Genomic DNA, 12,745 nt, shown 5'->3' on the forward strand with positions numbered 1-12,745 from the left:
GAGAAGAGAAAACACAGCTGTCTACATTCAAAAGGTTAAGAAAATGCCTCTTCTAGAATCTACTTGCTGCACAAACTGCCACAGACTTTTACAAAGGATTGCAGTTCTTGAAACAAAGTTATTTGCGGAACCATCCAACCAGACGAATCACACAGCAGAGCTTCATCATGATCGCCCTCTGCACACTGCCGGTGAGTCCCATAAATGTAGTGCTACTCAACATGTAGAGAAACAAGTAACTGATCAACACACTAATCGATGGAACAAACAGGGAGCAAGACCAAAAGGCACTCGAGACATCAGATTGTCACGAGCATCACATATTGCCTCAGTAGCATGCTCTACCCCAGACACAAGGATTGCAAACACTAGTTTTCTACCACCAAAAATACATCTTGAAAACAGATTTGAAGTGCTAATGAATGTGGGTGAGGAATCCCCAAACGTGATAAATGTGACCGAACACAGATTGAATCAGCCCGCAGCTAACACTAATGCTAACAGGCGCTCAAGGTCGAGCAGACAGCGGCCCTCAGCTCAGAGCGCAGCCGAGCCCAGGACTCTGATAGTGGGCAACTCCACAATCAGAAACATTAGCAGCAGGGATACAACTACATGCTGCCTTCCACAAGCACAAGTTTCTGATGTAAACAGGGAACTTAAGAACATTCTGATGAAACATAAGCCTGCAAATCGACTTATCATTCATGTGGGAAAGAACGATATTCAGAGAGAGGGGTCAGAACTCCTAAAGAGGGATTTCAATGAACTTTTTGACACACTTAGAAAACTGAAAGTTCAGCCGTTCATCAGTGGACCACTTCCAGCAAGAGGAACAAATAGGTTCTCACGGCTACTTGGGCTTAATACATGGCTGCAAAAAACCTGCAACTTGAAGGGAGTGAACTTTATCGACAATTTTTATCTCTTCTGGAGTCAGAGACAATTGTTTACATCAAATGGCCTCCACCCAAACAAACTCGGTGCAAGAGTGCTAAAGGACAATATTTATTTTTCCCTTCATCATCCTTCAGCTGTGTGTGCTAACCCACTCAACCTGGATGGCACACACACACGAGTATAGTACGATCACAGGACTTCATTTCAGCATCTGAATGGACATGCGGTTGATACACCCCACAAGGACAATGATAACACCACGCAGCCACAACAACCACTTCTCATGGACACACTCCCAGCTGAGCCCCGCCCTCAGAGCTCACCACAGACACACTGTGACGGATTAGAACTGCTCCAAGTGACACAGATCGAGCCACTAAACAGTAACATTTCAGCCCATACTGTGGAGTCTGTGGAGGAACTGGTAAAAATGGGGACCATCAGGGGTGAGACTGGTGAACTTTTACAACTTATATGTGATATAAGCAATAAGCTGGAAGAAATGTCACTCCTTGAACCAGACAATAACATATCAACAGCATCCCCACTTCTGAGCTTCACAGAGAAAATGGATTTTGTTTATACTGGAAACAGACAATCACACTCGATCGCTGCGAGCCCCCAGATATCAACCAAAGAGCGTCGAGCCCCACAACCACCAAAGACTGTGGGCCCAGCTCGCTCTGCCCCTCCTCCTGTGAGATTTCTTCGGTCACAACGCCATGGCACACACCCTCCTCCATCTGCACCAAAAACAACTGATACCAGCTCTCAGTGACGTGTTCTGGGTCCTCGCAACGTCAACAGCAATCTTATCAAATGTTTACAAAACAAGCGCGAACCCAGTGCACCTGTTTCTTTCTCCATTTCTGTTCTGTTACGTGATAGAAAGTCCAAGGCTTTCTCAGGCCGTATGGCAAACCCATCTAATCTGCTGCCTGTTACTTGTCAAACTAAGATTACTGTGGGGAAAAAAATTAAAATGAATACTGTTAAGTTAGCACTTTTAAACATCCGTTCACTTAAAAACAAATAATTTCTAGTCAACGACTTAATATCCACAAACAACCTAGATTTTTTGCTTCTAAATGAAACATGGCTAGAAGACAGCTACAGTGCAACAGTCCTCAATGAAACAGCCCCTCCTAACTTTACTTTTATGAGTGTCTGCAGACCAGTCAGAAGGGGTGGGGGGGTCGCTGCTCTATTTAAAGATGTTTATCAATGTAAGCAAGTATCATTCGGTGATTATTTGTCTGTAGAATATCGGGCATTGTGCTAAAAGGTGCACCACGCATCCTGCTTATCATTATTTATAGGCCTCCGAAATATTCTCCGGCCTTTATTGATGACTTTACAGAGCTGTTATCAGCAATCTCATCTGAGTATGACTGTTTTGCTATTGCTGGGGATTTTAACATTCACATTGACAATGCTGAATCCAGTACAATAAAAGATCTCATGATTGTTCTTAACACTTTTGATTTGACACAACATGTACATGGACCCACACATGATCGTGGACACACTCTAGATTTACTTATCAGTAAGGGGCTAAACATTTCATCGATAGTTATTAAGGATGTGGCACTGTCTGATCATTTCTGTATTTTCTTTGATATATCAATCTCTCCTGCCATTGAAATTAGATCTGTCTCTGTCAAAAACAGATGCTTAAATGAGAACACTAGTGTGCTGTTTATGAAGGCTATATCTCTAACACCAAGCATATCTGCAGACTCTGTTGATTTTCTCCTTGACTCTTTTAACTCAAAAGTTAAGAGTGTAATTGATGATATTGCTCCTGTGAAAGTCAGAAAAAAGAGTAGCAAACAAAAAGCACCTTGGAGAAACTCAACAGCAGTGCAATTAATGAAAAGACAATGCAGGAAATCTGAACGCATGTGGCGAAAGACAAAACTTGTAGTCCATTACAACATCTATAAAAACAGTCTTCGTGCTTTCAATGTGGAACTAGGCAAAGCTAGACAGACCTTCTTTTCAAATATTATAAACAGAAACATAAACAACACACGCACTCTTTTTGCTACTGTAGAGAGACTAACAAACCCCCCGAGTCACATTCCCACTGAAATGCTCTCAGACAGCAAATGCAGTGAGTTTGCCTCCTTCTTCTCCGAGAAAATCATTAATATCAGAAATGCGATCAGCACATTGTTCAGTTGCTCTGAGGTGTGTCAGATGAGACAACAACCTCATAAAGTTATTATGACTGATTTCGAAGCAATTGATATTAAAATTTTAGAAGAAACGGTACAGCACCTTAAAACATCAACCTGTGCTCTTGACACACTCCCCACTTCTTTTTTCAAAAGTGTGTTTAACTGTTTAGAAGCAGATCTCCTAGAAGTGGTAAACGCCTCACTTCTTTCTGGGACTTTTCCAAACTCCCTTAAAACTGCAGTAGTAAAGCCTCTCCTTAAAAAGAGAAATCTGGATAACTCCATATTGAGCAACTACAGACCAATCTCAAATCTCCCCTTCATAGGCAAGATCATTGAAAAAGTTGTTTTCAGTCAGCTGAACAAATTCTTGAACTCAAACGGATACTTTGACAATTTTCAATCTGGTTTCCGACCGCATCACAGCACAGAGACAGCGCTCATAAAGATTATAAATGATATTCGCCTCAATACAGATACAGGCAAAACATCAATTCTGGTACTACTGGACCTCAGTGCCGCATTCGACACTGTTGACCACAACATAGTTCTTGACAGGCTAGAAAATTGGGTTGGGCTTTCTGGAATGGTCCTCAAATGGTTCAGGTCATACTTAGAAGGGAGAGGTTATTATGTGAGTATAGGTGACCATAAGTCTGAGTGGACATCCATGACATGCGGCGTCCCACAAGGGTCAATTCTTGCACCACTCCTATTCAACCTGTATATGCTGCCACTGAGCCAAATAATGAAAAATAACAAAATGGCTTACCACAGCTATGCTGACGACACCCAGATCTACTTAGCCCTATCACCTAATGACTACAGCCCCATTGACTCTCTATGTAAATGCATTGAAGTTAACAGTTGGATGTGCCAAAACTTTCTTCAGTTAAACAAAGACAAAACTGAAATCACTACATTAGGAAACAAAGATGAAATTCTCAAGGTGAACGCATATCTTGAGGCTAAAGGTCTAAAATCAAAAAATCAAGTCAGAAATCTGATGTTTTGGGAGTTCATTTTTAGTCCATCTCTGCAAAACGGCCTTCAGTATGGACTAAAATGAACCCCCAAAACGTACTGCCAGATTCTGGAAGATGAATTCTTCAAACAGTGGTACTAGAGGATGTGGTGCTGGTCCTTCAAGAGTCATTCTCAACCTATCTGTCCATAAAGCCTATAAAAAAACCTTCTTCATGTATTTTACAACACTTCAGCTTGTGATTCTTATCTAGTGGGGGTCATTTTTTAGGATTCTTTACCTAACTGAAGTCTCTGAGATCCTGACACCTTGCACTTCTGGAGACTCCAGGTAGGTTGCAGCTTTGGAAAATGGTGGCGCTGGAGACTAAAGGGTTCCTGATGGTTTCACCCTTAATTCTTCACCTTAATTCTTAATTCTTTTGCAGTTAACAGGTGTCTTTTCTTCACCACCTGTTTTTGTCTGACCCTGCTGACCCAACGAGCATTTCACTGTCCAATGGTCATGCCTTAACTGCAATGTCTAGTATTGCATTAGTATTGCATCCTTCTCATGGGCATTTAATACTTTTTGACTTTTCAGTCTGAGTTAAATCTCTTTTTTGGCTCAATTTATCTGTAAAAGAAAACATGCCTAATAATTCTGCACACCTGAATATAAGGTGATTTTCATTTCCAGCCTTCATGAACAATTATATATCACTTATACATTATTAAATACTCAATCAATAGTAGTTATTAGGATTACTGTGGTTTGGAATTGGTCAAATGTGCCTGGAAAAAAAATATGATCAGAAAATCAACGTGCCTAATAATTCTGCACTCCCTGTATATATATGTGTATATAAGCATTATGTCCTAAAATAACTCAACACTAGTCTGGTGATAGTTTCAGCATCTTTTTTTTATTTTTATAAAATGTCACAAAAAAAGTACAAAAACAATGAACTTACACAGTATGTCTCTGAGGACAGAAACAAAATAATCGATACACGTCTCAGAGTAGGGAAAATAATAAAGAAAAGGACGTTATGAAGCATTACAAGTTACACAACTAATATGAGTAGCTCCAAACACACACGAATGTGTTTAGCAAACCTATTAAATCACATGGTAAAGCATTTGACTTTTTTTCCTTTTAAGGTTGAATTTCACAAAGCTTGTCCGGTTCACCCCATGTTTTTTGCATCGTGGCATGACAATTAAGCATATTCCCCGTGTGACTAATGTATCATTCTCATTGTTAAAATAATTACATATACATATTCATAGATTATAGTTGTATTTGTTGTACAGTCATAAAATCATAAATACATTGTATTATGAGAATCTAATGAAAATCATTGAGAAAATAGATAATTATAAAAAATAATAATCCTATGCAAAATAATGCTGCGCTGTGGGAAAATGTGCTTAATTGTCATTCAAAATATTTTCTTTCTTTTGATATCGGGGTGAAATATAAAAGACTTGTTTCATGCAGTCAACCTTATTTTTACAAGCATGATTTATTTGAGGTTAGAAAAGATCACATTATTTTAACAGTACAAAACCATGATTCACCGAAACCTCCATCCAGGATAACTGCAGAAATCAGCTGGCAAATAGAAATCATACAGAGCTAAATTACCCACAAACTAGCTGTACACACTCATGGCTCTATGACATCACTTCCCTCTGCTCAGTGTGCAAGGAATCTAAGAGGTTTGAGTAAACACAGGGCATTTGGTGACCACACTTCCTGAGATGGGTCATTCAGTTTCTGTCTGATCGTGATATACGGCTCTAAGAAGAGGATTGTTCAATGTCACTAAACGCAGTTTCCTTTCCCTCTTCTTTTGTCTCTTCTTTTACTTTGACATCTTTCTTGCAGTTTATCTCGCCACCTTGCTCTTTCTTCTTTCGTTTCTTTGTGACAGCGTGTTTATTTTCCTCTATCTTCAGCTCGATCTTTACTTCCTTTTTCCAGGATCCAAAGGGGAGGATGTCCAGGTCTCCACCTGAGCTTTCACACAGCGTCGGCCCCGCCCACTCTGGAACCTCCAATCCCAGCAGCTTCATCACCTGACCCATGACCTCATCTACGTAGCCGTGGATAAGCAGGTGCCCGTGCTTGTCCTAGAAGAACCAAGTAGAACTGTTAGTGTTAGATGACGTTAAGTGATCAAACACAGCCAGATCACCATTACAAAACTGCCCGAGTAATGTCAAATTCTATTCCTTTACATGTTAAGCAGCGATAATACCATAAACTCGCCCACCCAAAAATATGACATGTGGAATAACACGTTGTATATACGTCAGACTTTGAATTTCAAACAAGATTTATAAAAAATAAATCCAATTTGGGAACTGAGATGTTGACATGAATTGGAAGCAATGAGGTAAGACGGCAAAAATAACCTTCAGATGAAACGCGACTCAAATATGGGCCGATAACAACACGTCTTAAAATTAATAGGATTAATCCATTAAAAAACATTTCAGCCACATGATGAGACCAGAAAGGAAATGACAGCCGGATGATACGAGCTTAAGAGAAAATCCACCTGACTCTTCAACGAAGCTGCAAAGCTTCTTAATCAAAATTGTTTTAATAATGAGAATGAATGGTCACTTTAGCGCAGCTGTGCTTTTGAAGGACACTAATCTGAGCGTGCGTGATGTTGCGCGCTTAGAGCTCACACGTGCTGACACATTTCAAACTACTGTGTGTTTGTGTAAGCGTGCGTACTTTTGCGTGGGCGAGGACTAAGATAAAGACTGTTTTAAAACCTACTGAGCTGCTCTGATGTCTGCATCGTCAGAATATTAACTGAAATCGATCCTTATTAGAGTTTAGATTCTCTGCCCGAGCCGGAACTTGACCCGACCTGACCCGCGGGCCGGGTCGGGACGATATTTCCCGCCACTATCCTCGGGCCGGACCCTTAATCAAGAATTTGTCTTTTTTTAATCATTACTTTACTAGCCTAATTGGGTGGGCAGAAAGTTATGCCATAATCAGAAATAATATATATATATTTATATACAGTGAGGAAAATAAGTATTTGAACACCCTGCTATTTTGCAAGTTCTCTGACTTAGAAATCATGGAGGGGTCTGAAATTGTCATCGTAGGTGCATGTCCACTGTGAGAGACATAATCTAAAAAAAAAAATCCAGAAATCACAATCACGGCTTAAAAACGAAAAAAAATATCAATCGGTTCACTCCGAGCAGAATCGAAATTTTAACGTTTCCGTTTTTGCGTTCCTCATTAAACATTACTGTTCCGAAAACGGTTTGATTTGAAAAAATACGGTTAATAACGTTATTTTAATTTAGCTTATACTTTAAACAAATATGTATAAATAAAGACTAATTTTCACTCAATAATAATATAACCCATGATAATTAAACTTGAATATTTATTTCATAAAATTTTTAAAACCACAACAGAAATACATGCATTAATTACAAAGCATAAAGAGCGGGACAAATATTGACCTGTTTTAATGCAGCGGAAAGTGGCCCTCTATATGCCTATTCTTTTCAGAAGAGTGATAACATTCTTTGTACATAACTTTTTTCAACACGACTTGTTTTAAAAATTGCATGAATAAAGAATAAATAAACTGGATAACCATTGCTCTTTTAATGCACTGTCAACTGGTATTTTCAAAGCAAACACTGCGCAACACGTTCTTGCATCACAAAATCAAATTCAGTCAGCTAATAAAGCTTGATCATTTAATGCAATATAACATACCATTTATTATGAAGCATCAGCCGTCTATATAGAAAACATTGAGCTGTATTGGCAATCTGAAAGACTATAGGAAAAATGTGCGATAGATGCTAGTAACTTGGATCGGCTTAAACAAAATCCACAAACTAGCCTAAATCAGACTATTTGAGCTCAAAGTCCGTACTACTTATTTAAACTTACGAAAAGAATGTCCTCCAATACCTGCGCTTTCATTGTAGACCTCGGTGGGGGAAGAAATGTACTTGAGGCATGTAAATGCGCGCTCTACACTGACTTGTGTTACCGGTAGATTCACGTAATTAACCGGTTAATGGTCATTTCAAATTAACATTTCTGCTCAGAACGATTCAAATTGATTTTGATTTCGTTTTTATTCCTCTTAAAATTTCATTCATTTCCAGTTTTCGTTCCTTGAACCGGTTCAGAGCCCTGATCACAATGTATGATTTTTTTACTATTTATTTGTATGATACAGCTGCAAATAAGTATTTGAACACCTGAGAAAATCAATGTTAATATTTGGTACAGTAGCCTTTGTTTGCAATTACAGAGGTCAAACGTTTCCTGTAGTTTTTCCCCAGGTTTGCACACACTGCAGGAGGGATTTTGGCCCACTCCTCCACACAGATCTTCTCTAGATCAGTCAGGTTTCTGGCCTGTCGCTGAGAAACAGGGAGTTTGAGCTCCCTCCAAAGATTCTCTATTGGGTTTAGGTCTGGAGACTGGCTAGGCCACGCCAGAACCTTGATATGCTTCTTACAGAGCCACTCCTTGGTTATCCTGGCTGTGTGCTTCAGGTCATTGTCATGTTGGAAGACCCAGCCTCGACCCATCTTCAATGCTCTAACTGAGGGAAGGAGGTTGTTCCCCAAAATCTGGCAATACATGGCCCCGGTCATCCTCTCCTTAATACAGTGCAGTCGCCCTGTCCCATGTGCAGAAAAACACCCCCAAAGCATGATGCTACCACCCCCATGCTTCACAGTAGGGATGGTGTTCTTGGGATGGTACTCATCAGTCTTCTTCCTCCAAACACGTTTAGTGGAATTATGGCCAAAAAGTTCTATTTTGGTCTCAGCTGGCCACATGACTTTCTCCCATGACTCCTCTGGATCATCCAAATGGTCACTGGCAAACTTAAGACGGGCCTGGACATGTGCTGGTTTAAGCAGGGGAACCTTCCGTGCCATGCATGATTTCAAACCATGGCGTCTTAGTGTATTACCAACAGTAACCTTGGAAACGGTGGTCCCAGCTCTTTTCAGGTCATTGACCAGCTCCTCCTGTGTAGTTCTGGGCTGATTTCTCACCTTTCTTAGGATCATTGAGACCCCACGAGGTGAGATCTTGCATGGAGCCCCAGTCCGAGGGAGATTGACAGTCATGTTTAGCTTCTTCCATTTTCTAATGATTGCTCCAACAGTGGACCTTTTTTCACCAAGCTGCTTGGGAATTTCCCCGTAGCCCTTTCCAGCCTTGTGGAGGTGTACAATTTTGTCTCTAGTGTCTTTGGACAGCTCTTTGGTCTTGGCCATGTTAGTAGTTGGGGTGGACAGGTGTCTTTATGCAGCTAACGACCTCAAACAGGTGCATCTAATTTAGGATAATAAATGGAGTGGAGGTGGACATTTTAAAGGCAGACTAACAGGTCTTTGAGGGTCAGAATTCTAGCTGATAGACAGGTATTCAAATACTTATTTGCAGCTGTATCATACAAATAAATAGTTCAAAAATCATACATTGTGATTTCTGGATTATTTTTTTTTAGATTATGTCTCTCACAGTGGACATGCACCTACGATGACAATTTCAGACCCCTCCATGATTTCTAAGTGGGAGAACTTGCAAAATAGCAGGGTGTCCAAATACTTATTTTCCTCACTGTATGTATATATATATATATATATATATATATATATATATATATATATATATATATATATATATATATATATATATATATATATATATATATATATATATATATATATATATATATATATATATATATATATATATATATATATATATATATATATATATATATATATATATATATATATATATATATATATATATATATATATATATTTTTTTTTTTTTTTTTTTTTTTAGCAAAGTAAGAACTAAGGGTGTTTTCACACTTGGTTCGATTGCTCCCCCACCCCATGTCCCCACTGGACTGTGTTCATATTATATTATTTGTGTCCGAACCGGGGTTCGTTTGCATCAAAGCAGCAGCTGTTTACCCGGTTGCTTAGTAACGACAGCGAGCGTGAAGGTGGCAAAATGCACTTTTATATTTTAGTTTTTTAACCGTTGGTTTTCTTTCTAAAGCTTCAGTACGCAATGGCACTTGCGTCTATCTGGGTGCGCACCCAAACTGCTAGTGTGAAAGCACCCTAATACTACAACTAAAAAACAAATGTGTACAAAGTTGCACAAGTCAGGATTGGTCTAAAAATGCGTGTTAAACTCACAGCACATGCACTGATGAAGCGCAGCATTCTGAACAGAACCACCAGTCATGAGCTTCTCGCGTGAACAGTGCACTTTGTTTAACTATTTATTTTCGTTTCAAATTAAAATTTCGTTTCATATTATTTCACCCCAATATCAAATTAAAAGGAGACATTTCAAGCTTTCTATACACATATTTCTCGTGTCTGTGAGGCAAGTAGCCTGCTGAGTTTGGGTTTATTTATGAGACGCGCTCCAGTTCATGTGCAATGAAAGTGATCGCTCCAGTGGCTTCTTGTCACTATTATTGTCTGCTATAGCCTATTTGCTTCTTATTTATTAAATCCAGGCAATTGGCTGATGAAACATTGATTCAAATTAAGATACAATTTATACAAAACAAAATTCACTTTAAAGAAAGGCTTTCTACAAAACAAAACGTAATGGAGTGGTCAAAATCATTTCTGACCCACTCGAGTCCTGCACGGGTGCGGTAACCCGACAGGTGAAACTCGAATATTGCTAAAACGGGTTAAAAACATCCTAACTGTGTCGGGTCGGACAAGGGAGAAACATGGGTCTAAACACGGGTTTAAAACAGTCGCTCGCAAACGAATATATATAAACATATATGCATGTATATTGTAGATGTGTTCCTAAAAAATATATGCATATTTTTAGGAACACATCTACAAAAATATGCCTTGCCTGTATTTCAAGTTGATAAAATAATTTCAAATCCGCATGCTTAAATTCGCATGCTCTCTCAGGAGAATCACAACCACACCCACGCGATCTGCCTGCACTTCTTTGTGTTGAAGAAAAGATCGTATTGGATAGCCGCAAATGTGGAACTTCATCACTGAGGAAGCACGCAGGTAACTGTGGTAACAAACCAAGCTCAGGCAGTTCTATCGAACCGTATGTTTCAAAAGGGGACAGAACTGAATGTGCCTCGTAGAGATGAAAGGACACATAACAATGTTTGACAGCTTCGGCTGAAGTTGTCCTTGTGATAATGGTCGTGTAATAACTTCTGTATGCTGGCAATAAACATTTTTGCAAGTGTGTCTATAATTAGGGATGGGCATTTTTGTCAATTTCTCATTTCGATCATCTATAGGTTTCAAAAACGAGTACTCGATTACTCGGGGGCGGGGCATGTGCAGGGGGCGGGGCATGTCCGTCATTGAGATAATGAAAACTGTTATGAAAAAGGTTGTTGACAAATACAAACGTGACATGAAAACAGGTATATGAAAACATGAACATATAAAACAAAAAATAACTGCTAGATTATGATGCATAAATGTCTTTGAAAAAGAAACATCTTTATGAAATGACCGTCTCAAATAACCAAGTCAGTAATATCGAGCATTGCCTTTGAGCTGAAACTGTGAAATAACACCACCCTGCAGAGCTTGCTAGCTGGTTAATAAACTCAACCAAACGCACCCTATATCAATATTAATATGAAGATTATTATGAACCTATTACGACATAAATCAACACAAAAGGACGTGAATGCGCACGTGAACTTCAGTGCTACATTTGACAGGCGAAGGGTTTGAAACGGAACATTTTGAATGCGCGCTTCCCTTAACAACGCTGATACACGGACACCGAATATGGGGCGCCGTTTGTAAAGCGGCTCACGCTGAAAATAACAGCAACATTTTGACACATTTAGCTTCAAACAATGTTTAAAAAACTGGTATGAATTTTTTGCGGTCACTTTTTTAGCACATTTACAACAATATTTGTCAACTTAGAGATATTTTAAATAGTTAAATCTAAATGTTAAATCTAAATGTTAATTGTTAAATCTAAATGTTAAATCTAAATCTAAATGTTAAATCTAAATCTAAATGTTAAATCTAAATGTTAAATCTAAATCTAAATGCTAAATCTAAATCTAAATGTTAAATCTAAATGCTAAATCTAAATGTTAAATCTAAGCGTTAAATCTAAATGTTACATCTAAATCTAAATGTAAAATCTAAATGTTAAATCTAAATTTTAAAACCGGTTATCTGCATTCTGAATTTGCATATTAGTTAAATATTTAGTTTCACCCGAAACATTTAGATTCAACATTTATATTTAGATTTAACATTTAGATTTAACATTTAGATTTAGATTTAGATTTTGTATTTAGATTTAACATTTAGATTTAACATTTAGATTTTACATTTAGATTTAGATGTAACATTTAGATTTAACGTTTAGATTTAACATTTAGATTTAGCATTTAGATTTAGATTCAACATTTAGATTTAACATTTAGATTTAGATTTAACATTTAGATTTAGCATCTAGATTTAGATTTAACATTTAGATTTAACATTTAGATTTAACTATTTAAAATATCTCTAAGTTGATAAATATTGTTGTAAATGTGCTAAAAAAGTGACCCCCAAAAATTCATACCAGTTTTTTAAACATTGTTTGAAGCTAAATGTGTCAA

General features: G+C 38.1%; 1 protein-coding gene across 1 annotated transcript in view; it reads right to left on the reverse strand.

Moving 5' to 3' along the window:
- Positions 1–4,951: 4,951 nt before the first annotated feature.
- sirt6 (sirtuin 6) overlaps positions 4,952–12,745 on the reverse strand; it is a 50,566-nt gene continuing 42,772 nt past the window's right edge. The window contains exon 8 of the mRNA XM_079818459.1: positions 4,952–6,185. Coding sequence (XP_079674585.1) covers positions 5,853–6,185 — 333 coding nt within the window. The 3' untranslated portion in view covers positions 4,952–5,852. The remainder of the gene's footprint in view (positions 6,186–12,745) is intronic.

This window comes from Gobio gobio (assembly GCF_949357685.1).
Source record: "Gobio gobio genome assembly, chromosome: 6".
NCBI lineage: Eukaryota > Metazoa > Chordata > Actinopteri > Cypriniformes > Gobionidae > Gobio > Gobio gobio.